We start from the raw sequence: 23,298 nt of genomic DNA, 5'->3' as shown, positions 1-23,298 counted from the left end.
CGTGTGTCTCCTCTGTGGCCCTGAGCTCTGTTCTCAGTCCGCTTTCTCTCTGGAGCCTGGTGGTTTTTTTTGTTTTTCTGGTGATGGTGTTTTCTGGCTATGAAAGACGCTCTTTTTGTGGTAATGGAGATTGGTTGTTAGCGGGACTCTTAAGCCCCGCTTTTCTCGGTCGCCATCTTACCGGAAGTCTTCTACCAGTCTTAATATAACAAGTGATGCTGATTCTAATGACTCTCACAGAGTAAGAGACATATGCAGCAGAGACTCGAGGCCAGTTCTTCCATCAGCCTAATAGAGAAACTGAGGGACAGCATGTCTCCTCACTGTGGCATCTTGCTTAAGTTACCAAAACTTGTTGAGCTTTTCATGGGGACAAAGTAACGCCTAAAGAAACATTCGTTTCCTTCTCCAAGCGGCTTATGACACTTGGTTGAGGGGTTTTTTATCAACCCGTCAGAACAACAGCAAGAAGAGGTGGAGCAGGAAAAGAAGCCAAGTGGGATGAGATTGTCCCAGGATCCCCAAACCAACCGCAAACACCAACACAAGGAAGAATCCCAAAGGAGATGAGGGAAGAAACTCTTCATTTCTGCCTCCATGGACTGAATTCAAATTTCTTTCTAAAAGAGGCACAACATCATTCCAGAAACAGCTGGGAAGACCCTTGCCACTTTAGGTCTATTCATTATTTAGTCTTTGTGAGTGCTTGTCAAGCTAAACCAGAGAACAGAAATGTCAGTGCTAAGCTGGTGTCTTTATTATTACTTCCAACTGCAAACCCACAAGTTTTGTACAGACAGACAGAGAGAGAGAGAGAGAGAGAGAGAGAGAGAGAGAGAGAGAAAGAATGAATATGAGAATGAATGAGAATATATCGGGATTGAATCCAGGGGCATTCTACCTGCAAGCTATACACGCAGCTTATTTTATTTTTTATTTTGAAACTGAGTCTCATTAGGTTACTGAAGGCCTTGCTAAGTTGCTGAGGCTGTCTTCGAAACTGTGATTCTCCTGTCTCAGCCTCCCAAGTACTGGAATTATAGGCATGCCATCAAGCCCATTGGCATGGTTGGGGTAGGTACTATGATTCTATTTCTTATGCTAATAGAAATTTAGCTTTCTTTTTCACTCTCCTTAGTGATTAATACAGTCTACCGCGCAGGCTGCTGCTGATGCCACGCTGCTCCCGAGCCCAGGGCAAGCAGGCTGCCAGGCAGTGAGGCAGCACAGGCCCTGTGGAGGGACAGGAAGGAAGCTGGCTGTGCCATGTGACATCAGTAGTGTGACAGTTTTGGACTGAGCCAGTTAGCTGCTCACTGTTGGCTCTTCTCGGGTGTGGAGTCCAGCCTGAGATGAATATTCAGAAGTTGCTAAGAAAATGCCCCATGCTGAGTGTAGAGCTCAGGACAGGGTCTCCCCAAACTCCCCTTCCCTCCGCAACTCTAGCAGTTGGGTCCTGTCAGCTCTGCCCAGCTTCCCTGAGCTCTGAGGAATTACACTGCTGCCCAGTGTCCACTCTTGCTCCCCACGGGCTTCCCCTGTGGTCCCCACCCCCCCTCCTCCAAACGTGCACAAAAGAGTGTGGGGCTGGCCCATCTGTGACAGATCAGAGGTCAGCGCGGGCCTTGGCAAAGGGGCTGCTCAGAGTGGCACTGGCGGGGCTGGCCACACAGTGGGATTTCTCTCTAATTGGAAGCCTGGCGCCCAGTAGAACCTGGTGAACCGCCGGAGTGGGACAGAGCCAGCGATGACAGCCAGGCCACGGCAAGCCGGAGCATTCCGGTACAGTGACAGCTTGAGCCATCGCAGCAGAGGCAGGCCATCCAATTCCCGGTCCCCAGTGGAACAGGTGGCCGTGGAGCAGGTTTTGGGCAAACTTCAAAGAACTTCGCAATTTTTATAGTTTCTGATTTCTAGTCACAGTCAAGTGTCTGCATACGTGTCCATGATATGGGCTGGGAAATTGTTTTTTCTCCCCCCCCCCACCCCACATATATGCTTGGAAAAGCCTAGAAAAAAAGGAAAGTGGACTTCAGAAATCTGCTTCTTCATGAACTTACTACCTACAAGGAATGATCTGGCCCTGCTTTTAGTCAGAGACGGCAACTTCACTTGCAGATGTAACTGGTGGCCATGCCCTGCTCGAGTTGTAAAGTCGGGGTTCACCTAACACGGGCTGCTTAATTTCACTTCACCTCTGTGTTCTCTTCTAAGACATATGATCATCACTGGGCAGCATTAAATGAGAAAATGTAGGTGAGGCCATATAGTTCCTCTATGGGCTCAATGTTACAATATCTGTTGAGTTTATAAAAATAGTTACTACAGCCAGGCATGGTGGTATATACTTGGAATCCCAGTATGGGAGCCTAAGACAGGAGGATCACAGGTTTGAGGCCAGTCTCCACAACACAGTGAGGCTCTGTTTTAAAATAAAAAATGAAATTAGGCTGGGGATATAACTCAAGTGTAGAACACCCTTGGGTTCAATCCCCAGTACCACACATACACACACACACACACAAAGTTATTGCGTATTTATTATGTCCTGAGCACTGTGCTTAGGATTTTATGATGCTTATTCCATTTGATACTTAAAACAACCATATGAGGCGGGTGTAATGATGACAATCATTTTATAGACAAAGAAGCTGAGGCATAAAAGGCGTAAAGTCACACAGCTGGTCCATGGTGGAGGCGGAATTTGCTCTTATCCAGAGCCAGGATCCTGCATACCTGCGTCACTTACTGCATCGCTACTGCTACTGCTCTTTAAATAACAGTTAACATAATGATCAGAAATGGAGATGGATGAGCTGGGAATGTAGCTCAGTGGTGAGTGCTTGCCTAACATGTACAAATCCCTGGGTTCAATTCCTAGCACCACAGAAAAAATATAGTGTAGCATTCTTCTTCTCTCTCTCGCTCTCTTTTTTTTTTGTGTGTGTGTGTATATGTGTGGTACTAGGATTGAACCCAGGCATATTCTGCATCCAAGATACATTCCCAGCCTATTTTTTTTGAAATAGGGTCTTGTTAGGTTGCTGAGAATCTAGCTATTTTGCTGAGGCTGTCCTTGAACCTGCGGTCCTCCTTAACCAGCTGGGAAACACATACTGGGTGCCTGCTATGCTTAAGATCCCTTCTGAGGCACATTAGGGGAAACCAAAATGGACTAAGCATGGCAAAGTTGCAAAGGGAGGCTCCATACATCAAATATACTCAAGAGAAAAACAACAACGCACATCCCTTCCTTGCTGAATCATCTCTGAATCCAACGGGCAGAATTAAGAGCATCCTATTTTGTCCTTTGCAGGAGGTAGAGTGAAACTTGCCCTGCAGCTGAGACCAAAGGCACATCCTGGTCACTTCTGCATTCCCAGGACTGGCAAAATAAAGGACCACTGAGCAGAATGGAACCAGCAGATGCCCCTTGAGTCGGAAAGTCACTCTACATTGTACGGGCTGTAAGTGCTACTGAGTCCTAAAGTCTGAAGGGTTCATTCCACAAGGTCAGGCAAGAGGGATCCCCGGATACTTCCTGGGATCGATACCATCAGAGCAAAGGCTTTGCCTCTCTGTGAGCTGCAAGGCCCAACAATGTGTGAATGTGGATAAAGGGCAGAGAGTCACTCAAATGTGGCCCACTCTGGACCACCTTAGCTCCATGCGGGGGCCTGGCTGCACTGCTCTTCACCCACCTCCACGTTCTGGAAGCATCCAACAGAGGCTTGTTAATGCACAGTACCAGCCCTAAAAATTACCTCAAAAAGAGAGATCACAAGCCGGGCGTGGTGGCGCATGCTTCTAATCCCAGTACTTGGGAGGCTAAGACTAGAGGATGGCGCAGGTTTGAAGCCAGCCCCAGCTACTTAGTGAGACCCTGTTTCCAAATGAAACATAAAATAGGTCTGGGAGTGGCTAGTAGCCTAGAGGTAGAAAGCCCCTGGGTACATCCAACACACACACACACACACACACACGCACACGCACACGCACACACGCACACGCACACGCACACACACAGATTGCCAAGTGGAAAACTCATTTTAATATTGGAACACTGGTCTGCTGCCACCCAACAATCTGACTGGCAGATGGAACCACAAAAATAAAGAATTGGTGCCTAAACCAATAATGCCAATAAGAGAAGTGTACAGAAACCCCAACTGATCAATTACAAGTGGTTCCAAAGATATGAGAAGCTGCCTTTCTCCCTAAAATACATTTGTCATGGATAATATCATCACTTGCAGGGTCTAAAATGCTAACTACCTAGCAAAGTCCCAGAGGGTTTCCCTTCTGCTCCCGTGGCCGGTCTGTAAGAAGCGGAGCTGCCTCTTCTGGTGGGCCAGGTGGCCCCTAATTTGTGTGCAGCCTGCATGCTTGTTTGGGTACCAATAGAGCAGAAAGGGAAATTCTTAGGTTGCCTCAGCTTGCCACAAGGGCGCCTCAGACCAGGCGCTTCACTGGAACATACTCTGAAGTCCTACGGAAAGAAGAAACAAAGGGGCTCCCCAGTCTGGCCCTTGGGTCCCACCCAGGTAGAAGCATTTCAGACAGGGAGCCCTTCCTCTCTGCATCCCTCAGGTTCTGTTCTTTGCTGATTTCTCTCCTTCCTTCTTCCTTCCTTCTATCCTTTTTCCTTCCCTCTCTTCCTATTTATTTATTTATTTATTTATTGGTACTGGGGATTGAATCCAGTGTGTTCTACCTCCAAGCTACACATGCAGCCCTTTAAATTTTTTGTTTGTTTTGAAACAGTCTTGCTATGTTGCTGAGTCTCACTCTGTTGCTGAGGCTGTCCTCGGACCTGTGATCCTTCTCTCTCAGCCCGGCATTACAGGCATGCAACACCATGCCTGGCTATTTTTTAGTCATTTCTTTGCGGTACTGGGATCCAACGCAGGATCTCCTTCATGTTAGGCAAGCAGTCTACCACTGAGTTACACTCCCGGCCCATCTTTGCTCATTTTCTTTTATCCTTTGTGTGTCTGTGTGTGGTGCTGGAACCTGAGGCCCTGCGCATGCAAGGCAGGTGTTCTACCACTGAGATACACCCCCAGTCTTCTGCTGATTTTTTTGGTTGGGGACTTCTATTTGTCTCTAGAAGGACTCTATTACCGAGTTACACGCAGGCTCCTCTACATTCCAGCACTTTCTCACCTTGACATCTTAGTAAGTGATACACGTGGTTGGCTTCCCTGTACTTTACCAGGTCCCCAGGGTGTTTCCTGACAGCATCTGCCTTTCTTGCTTCTACTAACTGAGCTTCCAGCCTTACACGCCCTGCTGCGCTCCATACAATCTCTTCCCGAGCCTCTTTCCTGCTCTGTGCCCTGGCCACTACAGGACACTAATCCATTCACAGCCAAGTCCAACAACCAATCCCCGTGAAAGGAATCCAGACGTGCCGCTTTAGGACACCCCAATAAGAGCAGACCAGACAGAAGTAGTGGACCTGATTCCGTGTCCAAAGTCAACAGACGTGAGCAGGGCTCGCTAGCGGAAGAAAACAATGCCCGTATTTTTAGGAGATGGCAACTTTAAGCCAGAGATCATTATGGTTTTTCTCTGCAGCTGCAAAACTTTGTTTTACTGAATGCTGTTACCTTCTGCATCACGTATGGGGAATTTTAAACAGGCAAATGGAAGAAGGTCTGATTGAAGATGAAGTTAAGTGAAAGAAATTGGTCTCATTTAGCACATGACAGGATTCATCTGTGTTCCCAAGTCCACCGAGGTGGCATCATGGGCGTTTCATATTCATGAGCTGCTGCGACACTATGTCCCCTCATTTACAAAGAGCCGTGTTCAGCAAATTCTGTCCCTGTGGACACCCTGTGCATTTCATGGTCTTGTCAGAGAGACATCAAACGCTCCAGTAACCAAATACCAGAAAATGGCTTTAATTAGTGGATCTCAATCGTATAAATAATTTTTTTCTAAGTGAAAAAAATGGAGAATTTTTTAAAAGGGAAAAGAAAAGGGGAAAGCGGTAGGCAACAGGCTTCAAACACCCGAAGGAACAAGGGAAAGAGGCAGTCTCGGAGGAGCTCCCGAGCGGTCCCCGGCACTGCCTGCATCGGGGGACAAGGGGCACAAACGTGTCTCCAGGTCCCCAGCAAGTCCATTTTATGAAGACTCGTCCCTTGTACTCTCGGCTGATTAACACTGGGACCTGGCTGTACTTGTCACTGGCAAATGAGGAAGGAGAGCGTGAAGACCCTGATGGTGGCCAGAGAGCTAGGAAAGCAGAGGCCCAGGAGTAACCGTGGACCAAACGCGTGGCCCCGAGGCAGAGGGAGCCTGGGGCCAGGAACCACACGTGGGCAGAGTGTCAATGTGGGATGGAGTAGGTGGCCTGTTTGCCGTACCAGTTTGGACGGATGTTTTCATCTGTGTCCCACATACTGAATTGTTCCTGCCACGCCGAATTTCTCCCACTGCTTGGGAAACAGACCACAGTCCTCAAGAGGAGGAAGGTCAAAACAGCTGCTCCTCACAGTGACCCCCAGGCTGCAACACTCTTGGCTCACAGTGGGTGGAGAGGAAGGCAGGGAGCTCCTTGGTTCCTGAGGTAGGCCAGGCCCCCGCAGCTGGGCTTGGCTGGGTCACGGGCAGAGAAGGGTGTTTACCAAAAACAGCGACTTGGCTGGTGGTCACCTGTGCTGTGTAAAAGCCCGACCTTGTAACACCCACAGAGGACATCAGCACGTTTCTGAAGGAGCCGTGAGCACATCACCTGCCCAAAAGTTACACAAGAACTGGTACTGGCAACGTAGACAGTCATGAACATGGGTTCAGGTGTCTCTGGGGCGGCACCCGGGAAGGGTGAGCAGGGCCCAACAAGTTTCTCTAGAGCGAAAGGCCCAGCAGCCGTAAATGACCCGATTCTGAGGCCTCAGTGTCACCTGGCGGGGTGGCCACTAGGGAACGGGGTCTGGCTGGCTGACTGACAGCTGAAGGAAACCAGGACCCAGGCCTCTCCAGGCCTCTCCCGAGAGCTCTCTCGGAGCTCCATGGTGCTTTCCTGCAGCTTTTATCTGCAGAGCTGTGTTAAGGACAAGGAGGGGTAAAGGACTTTCAGCACGGTGAAGGAACGAAGCTGCTGGAAGGAACGGGAAGCGAGGGCTCTCTCTCGGCCCTCTTCGACAAGGCCCAGGGAGAGTGATGTGGCGCTAATATGACAGACAGAGCACCTTCTCAGAGGCGCCGTCGACGTAGGTTGGAACCAGGCATATCTGATTCTATTTCATCCTTGTCATGTTACACCAAAAAAAAAAAAAAAAAAAAAAAAAAAAAAACAAGACAAACTACCCTGCTTTTATTCTACATCCTTAGGTTTTGTATTTTTTCCTTATATATATTTATTAAAAAAATGCTCCTTTGATCGGTGCCACCCGCGACACCCCCACATACAGAGCACTTCTGAGCAGCTCTCTCCGTGCGAGGCCACTGCTGGTGACAGCCAGCTGGTTTTGATCACAGCCATCCCGAATCGGATTTTCATAAGATAGATGAGGAGTCTTACTGCTGCTCTCTCTCTTATCAGATGAGAAACGGAGGGGGAAGGGGAGGACGGGTCCTGAGGGACGGCACAACAATCAAGGGCTGCGTGGCTCTTTCTCTGTCCCTCCGCTGCTGCAATTTTCAAAGGAGTTTGCCTCGGGCACTTTTAAATGATGGCGTCTCAATTCTGTAATCATCTTTCGAGAGCTTTCTCTTAAAGGGTCTTTTAGGTAAACCTGGTCCGTCAACTGCACTTATGGACTCGGGGATCACATTCCCGATATGTGTCCTCCTGTGTGGTGGACGCAGACGAGTCCACATGTGCGCCACACACAGTGAACATCTGCTAAGTTTTAGAAGCTGGTGGAACCTCAAGCAGGGAAGGAAGAGCTACCAGCTGGCCATCAACTGGTGAGAGGCTCCCCCGTTACTTCCTCCCCGCCCCCAGGTTTTGCAGGCTCAGGCCCTTCTTTGGAAATGACTCTTCATGGGTGGGTGTCAGAAGGAAAAAGAGTTCTCCAGCTGAGGCTAAGTGACGTCCTACGTCCAACCCTAGACGTATGAACATGCCTGTCCCTGCCCACCACGCCTGAGTGATACCTGGTTGTCAGGCTTTGAACTGAGAAATGAACCACAGCTGTCGGCTTAGGAGCACGCGAAGTCACCTGTCATCCGGGTCACACCTGGCTGTGCTGTGGGACACGGAGACTATCTGGAGCAACTCTATGACCCCATCTGTCTTCTTTTCACTGAAGACAGAGTTTGGCCTTTTCTTTACACAGTTCCCATCATTTGAAAATAGCACCCTGGGACCACGGCCCTCTATCTCCTTCTCATCATATAAAAACCTAAGGTCTAAGGTGTGAGGTCTCCCTGGGAGGTGGTTCTGCTCCACATGGACCTGCCTGCACTCAGGCTCTCACCGCTGGCTCTCACCGCTCGGTTGCCCAGCCCCTTTGCAATTACGTGGAGAAGTGCCTGTGTCCCCAAGGCTGGGGCGCTGCTTACGGTCACACAGCCACAGGTGGACAGCCTGGTAAAAGTCATGGAGGGAACTCAGTCCCATCCTCAGCCTGTCCTCTGTAGGCAACGAGAGCAGAAGCCGGGAGTGACAGACAGAACACCCTGCTCTCTGCGGCGACTTCAGGGAGGCAGACCTTTCACTTTGTCAGTGCTCACTGTTGGATCTTTGCTATTAATCACATTCATCCACACACCCCACGGCATGACGGAACACTGGTGGCGCCCTCTGTGCTCCTGAAGGAAGGTTATACAACTGGCTTCACTTTAAACACGTGCTGGGTGTGGTAGTGGATGCCGGTTATCCCAGTACTTGGGCGGATGAGACAGGAGGATCACAGGTTCAAGACTGGCCTTAGCAATTTTATGAGATGCTCGGCAACCTTACAAGACCTCATTTCAAAATAAAAAATAAAAGAGATGCCGGGCGCGGTGGCGCACACTTGTAATCGCAGCATTCGAGAGGCTGAGACAGGAGGATCGCGGTTCACAGACAGCCTCAGCTACTTAGTGAGACTGTCTGCAACTCAGTGAGACCCTGTTTCAAAATAAAGAATAAAAAATAGGGATGGGGGTGTAGCTCGGAGGTAAAATGCCCCAGGGTTCCATCCCCAGTACCGTTAAAAAATAGATAAATAAAATAAAATAAAATAAAATAGGGATGGAGTGTAGCTCAGAGGTAGAATGCTCCTGGGTTCAATCCCAAGTACTGAAAAAAAGTATATGCACGCACACATGGCACAAGACTTTTGTTTCTATTTTTCCCATCTTACCTCTTCAGATGGGGATGTGCAAGTAAGCTGCTTGCATGAAAAAGAAAATGGGACCCCAAAGAAAGTTACCGTCAACCATGTTTTAGGCAGAGATGTTATGTGGTAATTCTGGAAAGTCTAGCGTGACCTAGAGACCTCAGGGCTCTACTTGGGGCAGGAAGCATTCTCTTCTAGCTCAGCAACATGGGAGGTCTGAGCAGGACCCAGAGCTTTGCTGCGCATCTGGACTGGGGCAAGGAAGACTAAGACTATAAACTGACCAAGAACAACTAAAACCTGCTCCAAGAATGATACTGTTCTCAGCATCTCCATGGCTTTCTGCCATGGACGGGGGCTGCCAGAAGAATACAGCCAAACCACTGTCTGCTCTGTGTGCCGAGTCAGGTAATTCCAACCTCTCTCCCTCCTGTGAACTCCTAGATACCTACACTAAGATGGTCTATGCTTTTCCTATGCTCGAGCCAGGGGGCCTTGAATCATCACCAACCAGAGTCAAGTGAAAACAACTCTTGTTGCATTAAAGAAACTCCTGGGATGTCCAGGTAATTTATCTGGTATCTCACTCACTCTGGGGCCCAGCTTTGGCTATACCCACACTGAGGGGTGGAGAAGTCAGACCCTGCCTGTGGTCTCATGGACCTACATCTATTAGTGCATCTAAGAACCAGCAGAGGAAAACAAAACAACTGAGTGCTGGAAAAGTTAATGGCCTCAGGTATTTTGTTACAGTATGGGAAAGCTGACTCAAACAAGCCAGTCAAACGTAGGGCTGAGAAATGAGCCTAAAACTGTTAACAGCAAATGAGAGCAGAGGGACCAGGAGACATAAAGAAAAGACCATGTCTGAACCTAGGTCCTGCCACTAATTAGAGCCAGCCTGCGGGAGCAGCTCACACTGAGCCACTTGCCTTTGAGTCGCCTGTTAAACTTAAGATTTTTGCGTGCACATCTGATGTCATGTTGGTAGCCAGTTTGTATGTTGATGTGTTAAGGGCCTGGCCCTAGCGTGGTGCTACTGGGGTGGGGGTGGAGCCTTAAGGAGCAGGGCTGGGGATGGGGGGCTTGGGTCACTGGGATCACGCATTGAAGGGGATGTAGGACCTCGTTCACTTCCTGTTTCTCTTGTTTCCTGGCATGAGGTGCTCTACCATACATCTCTTCTTCCTCTTTTTTTTTTTTTTTTTTTTTTAGTAGAGATCAAACCCCAGGGTTCAACCACTAAGCTACATCCCCAGCCCTTTTTAACTTTTTATTTTGAAACAGGGTCTCATTAAGGTGTTCAGGCTGACCTTGTGATCCTCCTGCCTCAGCCTCCTGAGTCACCGGGATTAGAGACCTCATCTGGCTGACATGCGCCTTTTGTCAATGCCAACCATCATCCTCTCCAGAAGGCCAAAGCAAGGGATTCATATTGGACTGGGATCTCTAAAACCATGAGCCAAAACAAACCTTTGCTCTTCATAAATTAATTATCTCGGGTATTTTGTTATAGTAATGGAAAGGTGACTAAAACAAGTTTGTCAGACATGAACAACAATAAAGATGAAATTACATGCCTTTATAATTAAATTTATTTTACTAAAAACAAGGTAATAAACACTCAAAACTCACTACTCTCTATATGTTACTTATATTTTACTTTATGCTTTTAAAATTATTTACATATAATGTACCTACATGGTGGAACTATAACAGTGTGCTGCTGCTCATCTAGTCCTAACTCTGGTCAGTGATGTCATGTTAGGAGCCAGAAACCAGACACAGTGGGAGTATTTACACCATAGAAATTGGCAAACCCTACCAATCATGACTGTTTTCCTCCCTGGAGAGCTGGTTGTTAATTTACCAGCACATCATTGCTTATTAGCCATGTGACCTCGGAGAGTTATTTAACTTCACAAAGCTTTAATTTCCTCTTCTATAAGAAAGGCAGTGATTATCACAGTGTCTTCAGAATTGTTGCGGGGGGGAGGATTACCTGAAGTATTACAGTTAAGGCCATCAGAATAATGCCTGGCTCACAGTGAACATGAACTACAATACCATTTCCTACAAGAATGACTTCTTTTTCAAATTCTTACCCAATATCCTATAAACAGAACAAAGAACAGACTAAAGAGAACAGCCTAATCCTTGCACAGGGAGTACCTGAGTACCATTCCCCTCTCCCCTGCTGCAATTCCTGCCACCGTGGAGTTCCTGTGTGTGCATGTGGTATGGAAGGGTAGGAAGGCATGGGTCTAGGAAGCCTTTAGTGCCTCGTCCTAGTAACTTTGTGTTTTTTTTTTTTTTTTGAGGGTCTGAGGATGGAACCCAGAGGCGTTTGACCTCCAAGCTACACCCCCTGCCCAATTTTTTTATTCTTTATTTTGAAACAGGGTCTCACTGAGTTGCAGAGGGCCTCACTAAGTAGCTGAGGCTGTCCGCAAACCGCGATCCTCCTGTCTCAGCCTCCCAAATGCTGGGATTACAAGCGTGTGCCACCATGCCCGGCATAACTTTGAACTCAGAGAAACAAGAGGATTTCAAATAACATAATTTAATAAAATATCAGGGGCAGTTATAATAGTTTAAATAAAATTAGGAAAGCAAAGAATCTAAGTTTAGAAGCTATCTGTGAAGTCCTATATGCTCTGTTAAACTTGAAGAAGGAACATAACACCACAGACCATTGTATTTGCATGTGTGTGTGTGTGTGTGTGTGTGGTGCTGGAGATTGAACCCGGGGCACTCTACCTCTGAGCAACACCCTCAGCCTTTTTTATTTTCTATTTTGAAACAGGGTCTCACTCAGTTGTAGAAGGCCTAGCTAAGTTCCCGAGGCTGGCCACAAACCTTTGATCTTCCTATGTCAGCCTCACATATACTGGGATTACAGGTGTACACCACCATGCCTGGCTTCATGGAACATTCTTACTAAGTGAGAATGAAGTCGAGACCTCAGGGTTCCAATTTATCTGTTCTCAATGAATTCTATTTTTTTCTTTCTTTGCATTAAAAGCTGGTTAGGCTCAGAATGACCCTGCTCTTTGCAGGAGAAGGGATGAAAGATACATCGGAAGGGTTAAGCAAGGAATGAAGAGAGCCCAGAAGAGAGCCAGAAAGCCTGGAGACAGACTGGATGGGGAGCGGAAGAGATGGAGGGGTACGGGGAGATGGTTCTCTAGAGATAGCACATTTCTAATTCCACTGACAGCGCAGCATCTCACATCTCCTCCAGCCTCGTTGCTTGGCTGTGTTCAGCCACTTTTACCTATTTTCCCTGTTGACATGGATAGAAAATTGAGCAATTACCCTTAAACTCAGAGCTCTCAGATCATTCAGATTGCTACACTTGCAGAATTAAGTCCCCAATCGCTCCTGGCTAGAAGTGGCTCGACTCAGCTTGTCCTTTAGGAATTAAGCACTTTTTGGTCGGCCAGAAGGATTTATTGTTCCTAAGGTTTTGAGGTATTCAATCTGTCAAAAGTGGACCTTAGGAGGCAAAGGAGCCCCTTCTCTGGTGGGCCTGAGGTACGCCAGGCTGGCAGCTGTGGCAGGGAGGAGTCACAATGCCACTCACAGTCTTGTGTGACGCCCAAAGGCAACAGTGAAACGTGGGAAGCGTCAACTTCTTTTTTAAGCTCCTGCTTCTAGAGATGTCCCCCTTTTAAAAGACATACTATGGGGTTCATGAATCCTTCCTAACTTAAATTTAGCTTATGATAAATGGTTTGAAAGTGGAGTCCAAGCCAGGCTTGGTGGTGCGCACTTGTAATCCCAGCATTCGGGAGGCGGAGACAGGAGGATTGTGGGTTGTGGCCAGCCTCAGCTACTCAGTGAGGCCTTTTGCAACTCAGTGAGACCCTGTTTCAAAATAGAGAATAAAAAAAAAAAAAAAGAAATGGGGCTGAGAGTGTCACTCAGAGGTAGAATGCCTCTGGGTTCCTTCCCCAGTAACACACACACACACACACACACACACACACACACACACACACACACACTGGAGTCCATGTCTAATCGTATATTCACATATTATTTTAACCTGAATAATATCTTTTTTTGAAGATAAGAAGTTTCTTTTCTCCTACCCACTGGCCTCTCAAGTTTCACATTCTACTCTGAGCTCACTCTGTGTGAGCTGGGCTTCAGGGCTGGGAGACATAAGCTGGCAGTGAAGAGGCAGGGAGGTGACATGCCCGTTCCCTGTCTCCCTCCTCTGTCCTAACTGCCACCCCTTCTCCTGACAAACTCTACTCTTCTTCCAAGTTGAAGTTTGAAAATCACTTCTTTAGAGTGGCCTTCTCTCATCACCTAATCCAAACCAGGCTTCCATATTTTTCTCTCTCCTGGCAGCCTGCTCTCTTTGTGCGGAGACGCGACTGCAATTTGTCCTTATTTATTTAGTTGTGTGACAATTTGTTTAATCCCTATTTACCTGCCTAGACTGTAAACTGCAGGAGGACCTAGACAATAAATAACCATCGTATCCCCAGTGGCCAGCACCACCCCACATACGGGGTGTTCAACAAATGGCTGCTGAGTGAATCAGTGAGTGACCAGCTGCTCTTCCCTTACTAGGTACGGAAGAAAGAATGTGTCCTGCCCAGGGAAAAAAGAACATGTGTGTACCAAGGGGGCAGCCAGGGAGGCTGAATGCTGAGAGAGTCATCTAGAGACGCGGCTTCTGACAGTTTCCTGCCAAGCTGGGGGCTGGGAGGGGTGCATGAAGGTATCTTCTCAGTTGATCAGAAGCTCCTAGTGGACAGGGATTGCCTTGGTTCATCACTATCTCCAGCAGCTGGGGCGATACAGACACTGGACAAAAACCTGCTGGCTGCCCCGGGAGGAGCCTGTGTGGGAGGAGCCCTGGCCGCAGAGCTTCATTTCTCCTTTGGCAGTGCTCCCCAGTCACCTATCCATCAGACCCTTCCCAGGGGATAAAGCTCCTTAGAGAACCCAGGGGTGATCTTTATTGAGGGAATCAGTCGCTTTCCTGCGAGGGGCCCAAAGAGACATTTAATGTCACCGCTGAATGAGCATCCACGGATGATGCAGGGGAATTATTCCTGGAGTCTCCCTGCCCACTGGATATTCTGAGCTTAAAGAAGCAGCCTTCACTAGCCAACCAAGTAATTCTCTGAGCAAAGATAATTCTAGAAACTAGTTATATATAACATATGATTCTTACTGCATAATGGATTCTAAACATTCACATGCAGGGAAATGGACTAAGTCGAGTGTGAAGTATAACGTATGAACTGATTTTCCATCAAAGGCTGCAAGCATAACTACATGGAAAACAGATTTATGCCGGGGAAGAGGCATCCCTCCTAGAGGTGACGGCAAGCTCACTTTCTGAAAGGAAGGGTTGAATGCTCAAACCTCTGGGGCTACAATAAAGGCCAAGTCATGATTTTCACCTTCCAACTTCACGAAGGGGAAAAATCTTAGAGCTACTCTCTGAAAACAGTTATCTTTCTTCTTCCCTCCCTTAGTACAATTTTATTAAGCACCCCATCATGCACTCTAGGGGCTCTATATTACGAATCTGAGAATTGATTAGTCTAGCCTCCCTGTGTGGGGAGACACCAGTATATCTGAGGGTCAGAGAGTTTTATTATTAGAGGCCAAGGTCAAGAGATTCGGGGTCAAGATTTGTCTCCAAATCTCAGTGCTGCCTTTTATCAGTCATATGCTCTTGGGCAAGGTTAGTTTTCTTTGCTTCAGTCTGCTCATCTTCAAAATGAGGATAATGAACAATTCAGATGTCTAGTGATAGGTGAACACGCAGTGGTACGTCCATACAATGGAATACTACTCAGCAAGAAAGATGAACAGGCCGATGATAAACACAACTTGGATGGATTTCAAATTCATTACACCGAGTGAAAAAAGTCAGATACCTATGCCTCCATTTATATAAAATTCTAAGAAATAAGACTATAATGACAAAAAAGAAAAGAAAAAAAAGCGACATCCGCAGTTATTTGAGACCAGAAGCAGAGGAAGGATGAAGTGGGGTATGAGGGAACTTTTGCAAGGTGATATGAACATTCTGTATATTGAGCGTATCGCTGGTTTCAAAGGGCATCTACATCTATCAAAACTCAAACCATAGCCGGGCATGGTGGCGCATGCTTGTAATGCCAGCACTCAGGAGGCTGAGACTGGAGGATCGTGGTTCGCGGACAGCCTCAGCTACTTAGTGAGGCCCTCTGCAACTTAGTGAGACCCTGTCTCAAAATAAAGAATAAAAAATAGAGCTGGGGGTATAACTCGGAGGTCGAATGCCCCTGGGTTCCATTCCCAGTACCGCAAAACAAACAAATAAACAAAAAAACCAACAAAAAACAAAAAACCAACTCAAAGTGTAAAGCCGGGCATGATGGCACATACTTGTTAATCCAGCATTTGGGAGGCTGAGACAGGAGTATCATGGTTCGCAGACAGCCTCGGCTACTTAGTGAGGCCCTTTGCAACTCAGTGAGACCCTATTTCTTTCTTTTTCTTTTCTTTTCTTTTTCCTTTTTTTTGTGCTACTGGGGTTCCTGGAAGCCCTTCAACCTCCGGGCTACACTACCAGACCTTTTTTACATTTTTATTTGGAAACAGGGTCTCCTACGTCAGCGCGCACGGCTGGCTTCGAACCTGCGCAATCCTCCTATCTCTGCCTCCCAAGCGCGGGGATTACAAGCGTGCGCCACCACGCCCGGCAAGTGAGACCCTATTTCAAAATAAAGAATAAAAAACAGAGCTGGAGGTGTTGCTTGGAGTTAGAATGTCCCTGGGTTCCATCCCCAGTACTGCAAAACAAAACAAAACAAACAAAAAACCCTGTATAATTCAAATAGATAAGGTTTACTGTGTATAAATCACATCTCAATAAAGTTGGTTTAAAAAGCTCTCCCATAAATTTATTTTGAGAATTACATGAGAGGAAATGTAAAAGACTAGACTTGGTAGCTGGAAACATTTGGTAATAAATGATGGTGATGCTGGGGGACACTGAAGTCCAAGGGTGAGGATTCTCTCGAGAGTCAGAAGACCACAGTCTCTGAATTCTGTTATATTGGATAGTAATCTATAGGCCTTATTTTATTTATTTTTTATTTTATTTTTTATTAGTGCATTATATTCATACAACATATTGGGGTAAAAAACTTGTGTGTACAAACATGTACTCATCGCTGATTCTTATTTTATTTTATTTTTTTAGTACTGGGGATTGAACTCAAAGGCATTTACCTTCGAGTTACACCCCAAAAATTTAATTTTTTTTCATTTTGAAATAGGGTCTCACTAAATTGCTGAGGCTGGAATTGAACATGGGCTCCTCCTGTTTCAGCTTCTCAAATACTGGAAACATGCCCCACCATGCCCAGCTTGCCTCAATTTCTTAACATGTGGGAAGGCAGGCTTGGCCAAGATGGCCTATGAAGTTCCTGAGAGCTGCAACAATTTGTTTTAAGCCAGGATGACTCCAAGGAGGCCAGGGCACTCTAGTGACACGCCCCTGTCATGTGTATGAGCTGGAACATTCAGAAAGTTTTTCTCTCCTCTCTGTCTCTGTCTTTCTCCTCCCCCCACCCCCTTCTCGTGGTACTGGTGATTGAATCCAGGGGTACCTCTGAGCTACACTCCCAGACCTATTTTATTTTTTATTTTGAAACAGGGTCTCACTAGGTTTCTGAGTCTCACTGTGTTGCTGAAGCTGTCCTCAAACCTGGGCCCCTCCTGTCACAGCCTCCAAGTACTGGGATTACCACCACTCCTGGTTACTCTGACATTTAATGATTACTCCTGGAAGTACAGCCATTTGTTCATGACAATGAAAATGTAAAAGCTGGGTATGGTGGCACATGTTTGCAATCCCCTAATCCCAGGCCTTGGGAGGCTGCACGAGGAGGATCACGGGTTTACAGCCAGCTTCAGCTACTTAGCGACGCCCTCTAACTTAGTGAGATCTTCTTTCAAAATAAAGAAAAAATAGGGCTGGGGGCGTAACTCAGAGGGAGAATGCCTGAGTTCCATCCCCAGTACTGAAAAAAAAAAAGTGCAGAAAATAGGATTTCGGCGGTCCTTCGAAGAGCATTGGAAAGAGGGGTCAAGACAGAACACGGAAAAACATGAAGAGTAGCGGGTGAGCAGCTGAGTAAATCTCCAGTAGGATCACACAGTTAATTGCTCTCTTTTGTTTTATCTGCAAGTTCCTACCAAAGAACTGAACTCTAAATCCTCCCACCCCAAATTTAAAACATAAGTCTCTAGGCGTTCTGGACAAATACACAAGCAACTGGGGACTGAAGCTGTCTGGAAAACACCCACTCAGGGCATACTCCCGCGCACTAATCCGACAGGCGGGACCCTCATCGTGCAAGCTACCTGCCTTCGTCGCCATCTCCTATCCCCGGTTCAAATTCGAGGCTCTGGGATCGTTGCTCCGTCGTTACAAATTTCTGTGCACACTGCTCCTTAACCCAGCGCACTTCTGCTAACATCTAGTGGAGCTCCCATTTCTCTAGTCCCTTGGCACATCCTCTAGGTCACCCCGCTCACCACGCAACCAATGGCTGGAGCCGCGGAGAACGGTGAGGACAGGCAGGTCAAGAGTGGGGCCAGCAGCCACCAACCGCTGAACCGCCGGCTCAGCGAGGGCAGGAGGCACCCCAGGCACGTGTCTGGGAAAGCAGACTTTGGGGACAGAAATGCGAGATACCTTAGTGAAGAAGGCCACCAGGAACCACTGGTGGGTGAACGCTGGTGGCTAGAAGGAGATTAATGGGTAGAGCCATGGAGGAAGAACTGGCAAAAAAGAAATGAACTTGTCAATAAGAGATGCAGGATGCGGGGTGTGGTGGCGCACGCTTGTAATCCCTGCACCTGGGAGGCGGAGACAGGATGATCACGCAGGTTCGAAGCCAGCCATGCTGGCTTAAGAGACCCCGTTTCCAAATAAAATATATAAAAGAGGTCTAGAAGTGCAGCCCGGAGACAGAAGGGTTCCATCCCCAGTACGAGAGGAGAGAGAGAGAGAGAGAGAGAGAGAGGGAGAGGGAGAGGGAGAGGGAGAGGGAGAGGGAGAGGGAGAGGGAGAGGGAGAGGGAGAGGGAGAGGGAGAGGGAGAGGGAGAGGGAGAGGGAGAGGGAGAGGGAGAGAGAGAGAGAGAGAGGGAGAGAGAGAGAGAGAGAGAGAGAGAGAGGGAGAGAGAGAGAGAGAGAGAGAGAGAGAGAGAGAGAGAGGGAGAGAGAGAGAGAGAGAGAGAGAGAGAGAGAGAGAGAGAGAGAGAGAGGGAGAGGGAGAGGGAGAGGGAGAGGGAGAGGGAGAGGGAGAGGGAGAGGGAGAGGGAGAGGGAGAGGGAGAGGGAGAGAGAGAGAGAGAGAGAGAGAGAGAGAGAGAGAGAGGGGGAGGGAGAGAGAGAGAGAGAGAGAGAGAGAGAGAGAGAGAGAGAGAGATATGCAGGAAAGCAAGAAACACTGCTGAGGAATCATGAGTGTGCTTGTGAGCTCTTACTGCCCCTGAGTGTAAGCTGGTCTTCTGACCTCATGCCTACTCTTCTGCCTCGAAGCCCTCTGGGAGGAGCTGAGGCAGAGGCATTTTTCACGTGGCTCCTGTCTTCTCCAGTCTCCAGTCCTGGCTTTAGGAGTACCACGGCAGGAAGGGCTACAAGCTGTTGTGTGCCAAATATTCATCTGGGCCGCTTATTTAAATTAATCTGAAGCCAGATGTAGGGGTGCATGCTTGTACTCCTGGTACTTGGGAGGCTGAGACAGGAGGATCACAGTTTTTTGTCCAGCCTCAGCTACTTAGTGAGGCCTTTGGCAATTTAGTGAGACCCTATTTCAAAATTAAAGAATAAAAAATAGGGCTGGAGGTGTAGCTCAGGGGTAGAATGCCCCTGGGTTATATCTCCAGTATTGCAAAAAAAATTAATTTGTAGCTAGGCATGGTGGCATACATCTGTAATACCAGTACTTGGGGCGCTGAGACAGGAGGATCTCGGGTTCAAGGATAGCTTTAGCAATGAAGTCAGATTCTCAGCAACCTAGTGAGACCTTGTTTCAAAACAGAAAAATAAAACAGGGCTGGGGTAAAGCTTAGAGATAGAATACCCCTGGGTTCAGTCCCCAGGACCAAAACAAAAAACAACTCAGCTCTCTGGCCCCAGCTCCACCTTGACTTGAGCATGGCCTGGGAAAATCTATATTTTAATCACCATCCTTATTATTTCATAAATGTCCTTTTTGACCCTCACCCCAATCATCCATGTTTTACAGATTTCCCCCCCCCCCCCCTTTGTATGTAGTTACATACAATGGTGTTAAAAGAAGGCTTTGGGACTCTACTTCCAGCCATGAAGGAGTAACTGGTACTGGATGAGCCCTCCTGCTATACACAACTAAAAATAAAATAGAAAAAAAATATATGATACCACTCTTTCCAACCCTGGACAGTAGGCAGTGCAGCACTAAGGGAAACAGATGGCCAAGCCCCTGGCCTCCTGGCTTTCTGCCTAGAGGTACCTGCTGGATGCTGCACAGGGGCTAGGGACACAGACCCCGGCAGAGCAGGGAGGTCTTGCTGAGATGAACAGACTGAAGTGTAGGGAGGCTTGGGTGGCCTGCACTGTGAGAAGTATCCAGGAGACTGCACAGCTCTGCAGAGGAAGAGCTCCAGAAACCTAGACTGCCTGAGTACTGCGCTCATCTCTGCAGGGTGAATCCACAAGGCTGGGCAGAGAGGTGAGCTGAAGAACCCCAGAGCTTACAAGGACACGTTAGAGGCTCTGCTCTACCCGGCCAGAATGGCGAGAACTTGGTGAACAACCTGGCACTTAGTGTCTAAGTGTTTATTTAGGGCTGACTCTAGATCACCCTAATAAAGCTCCAAAATAATTCTCAAAATGGTCAGGTTTCCAACAGACACATTCATTGGCTACCAAAGCAAACGTATCAGTCTTCAAAGAAAGACAAGGGGATCTAGTTACTCAACATAGTACCACTCAGAATGCCCATCATCCAATAAAAAGTATTAATCATGTGAGGAAGCAGAGACACATGACTTGTAACCTGAAGAAAAATCAGGCAATAGGAGCAGATCCAGAAAAGTTAGAGATGATGAAATTCGTAGAAAAAGTATTTGAAACCAGCTACTGTAAATACTCCTCTCAAGAATAAAGAAGAACATGAACAAACGAAATAAATGAAAGATACAGCAAAAGAAAGGACTACGTGGATCTCTTAGAGCTGAAATAACAAATCCACTAGGTGTGTTTAACAGCTGATTGGACACCATGAACGAAAATCAGCTACATGGCAACAGAGCCAGCCAAACAGGAGCACAGGGGGAAAAGCACAACAACCCAGTGGCCTGTGTGGATAACCGCACGGACATACACACTTGTGACTCGAGTTGCAGAGGGAATGAGAGGGAAGAAAACTACGCATAGAGGAATACTGAGCCAGGCACGCTTGTAATCCCCGCGCTTGGGAGGCGGAGACAGGAGGATCCCGCTGGTTCGGAGCCAGCCTCTCTGGCTTAAGAGACCCTGTTTCCAAATAAAAAAGATTATAAAAACAGGTCTGGGAGTGTAGCCCGGAGGCAGAAGGGCTTCCAGGAACCCCAGTACCACCAAAAAAAAAAAAATTTTTTTTAAAAAGGAATACTGGCTAAAATTTTCTGAACTTGATAAAAACTTAAAACTATAAATCCACAGACTCCAATTCAAGTAGGATAAATTCACACACACACACACACACACACACACACACACACACACACACACACACTACTTCAAGGCACCAAATTGCTGATAACAACTGATAAAGGAAAAGAAATCTTAAAAGCAGCCAGAGGGGGGGAAAAGACATATTACATATAGAAGAACAAAGATAAGCAGGACAACTGACTTCTCACCAGAAACAATATAGGACAGAAGACAATGAAATAACGGAAGGGCCGGAATAAAAAACTGTCAGGGGAATTTTATGTCTGGGGGAAAAGTGAAAATGTTTTTACACAAGGCAGAGAGACTGCGGCTGGATGCTCTGCTCTACAAAAGAGTGACAAGTTCTTCAGGCTGAAGGACACTGATGCCAGATAGAAACTAGGACCTACACCAAGGAATGAGGAGTGTAGAAATGGCAAAGATGTAAGTTTCTGTAAAAGCTTTAGCAGTGTAGCACCCAAGCACAAACTGCCCTCTGGTAGGTTTCGTTAGGGGACGTGAACAAACTTCATCTTTTCTCTTGAGTTTTGAACACAGGTTTGTGATGAGCCACAACTGCTGGCCTAAAAAGAGGCTTCCTCCTCATGTGCATAGTGAGCGTTAACTGACTACTGCACACCCCAGACCGGAGATGCATGAGTAAGATTGAGTATCTGTCATCAAGGAGCTCAGGGCTGAGGGTGTGTGTGTGGGGGGGGGTAATGAAACCAACAAAGAGTTAAAGTGTGATACTTCCTAACCCCCGGCTCTCCTTATTTAGCAGTCCTGTGGGACCTTGGGCAACTTAGCTCCTTTGTACTGGGGGTGATAATGGTACTATCTTAGGGTTGGGGTGAGATTCAAGCTTTAACATAAATGAGTGGAACTGGCAAAGCCAATGCCTACTAGATAATAAACACTCAATATGTACTAGTTGTTTTTATTACTAGCTGTAGGAGCACAGAGAAAGAACATCTGGGCCAGAGAGGGAGTAGGACTGGAAGGAAAGACATTCCAGAAGAGGTGATACTTCGGCTGAGTTTTGCAGAACAAGCAAGGTAAGGGGATAAAGATGGGGTGAGAGTGCTCGGCGCGGTGGGCGAGAGCATCCAAGCAAGGCAGGGAGTTGTGAGTCCGCGTGCGTGTTGAGGCCACTGCAAGTGTCCTCAGTGAGGCTGCAGCCCAAGAAGTGCGCGAGGGGCTCTGGGGCCTCTCGAAGCCCTCTTGACTTCAAGAACAGCTTACCTCTTCCATCATCTGATCCATTCAGGCTCTGCTGTCTGAGGCGGTGGCTGCCCCCAGAAAAGAAAAAAGGAGAGAAGAAAATGAGCTTTAAACGCAAAAAGGAGCAACCCATTTTTAACTGCATCCTTTGTTTCTTCTAGATAAAAATGTCCCTGGCCTTGCTTTTCTCCATCATCTGGCTCAAACCTGACTGGGCACCTGGGTCTGCCACGTACGGGCGCACAGGCTGCGCGATGCAACATTTGGGGGGAGAACCACACGGACTGACACGAGGAGGGCCCACCGCCTCAGGAGGTATGAAGTCGGGTGGCCTGCCTTTGCCTAGAAACCTTCTTCCTTTTCTTCTTGAAGCAAGTCTTAGGAGAAGGCCAGGCTTACGTGGCCAGCACTGACCGCTTCTGGCCATCTGTAGCAAGGCTTAGATCAGTGCCCTGATACCGGGACATGCAATTCTAAGAACCACTCGTGGGAGATATGACCCAGGCGTTAATGCCAGAGTCCTGACCTTCGGCTGAGAAGGCAGCATTATCTGAGCCCTTGATTCAGTATGAACAATTGCAGCCCCAGACCACAGCCAGATTCACAATGTCTTATTTGTTAATGCTGTGTTCAACACAGGCTGAAGAGATAATGACCACCAAGCCTCACTGCTGACAAAGGTCGCCATAGGATGCCACAAGAAAACTGGAGACATACTCTTCCGTCTCTTCAGAAGCCTTCTTTCCCAACCTAAAAGGAGAAAGACAACGTTTATAAGAACTCACGAGTCGCACACACTGGGGCAATGTCTTGAGGAAGGATTTTCAAAATGGGGGCAAATTGGTACATCCCAAGTGCTTTCTCTGTCTGAATGTCCTCTTATGGACAAAGGCCCCAAGCCAGCACGAGTGAACCACGGACACCATAGGCCTTCTTAGAGGATTCTCCAGCACGACTCCAAGGAAACTTTATGTGCAGGCTGATCCGAATGGAGCCAGATGATAATGGTATTCCCCTTTCAAACATTAACTGACCCACTGACTTGGGATTGAGGCCCTGGGTCTTACTTGGCCCTGTTAA

The 23,298-nt window shown here is 47.4% G+C and overlaps 1 protein-coding gene across 1 annotated transcript in view; it reads right to left on the bottom strand.

The window, feature by feature from the left end:
* IFT43 (intraflagellar transport 43) overlaps positions 1 to 23,298 on the bottom strand; it is a gene marked incomplete at both ends in the record, with an annotated part of 87,659 nt that overhangs the window by 5,366 nt on the left and 58,995 nt on the right. Inside the window, 2 exons of the mRNA XM_080707836.1 lie at positions 22,240 to 22,286; positions 22,936 to 22,968. Coding sequence (XP_080563962.1) covers positions 22,240 to 22,286; positions 22,936 to 22,968 — 80 coding nt within the window. The remainder of the gene's footprint in view (positions 1 to 22,239; positions 22,287 to 22,935; positions 22,969 to 23,298) is intronic.

Source organism: Muscardinus avellanarius (genome assembly GCF_963383645.1).
Source record: "Muscardinus avellanarius genome assembly, chromosome: 12".
Lineage (NCBI taxonomy): Eukaryota > Metazoa > Chordata > Mammalia > Rodentia > Gliridae > Muscardinus > Muscardinus avellanarius.
This window is presented reverse-complemented; position numbering and strand designations above follow the sequence as displayed.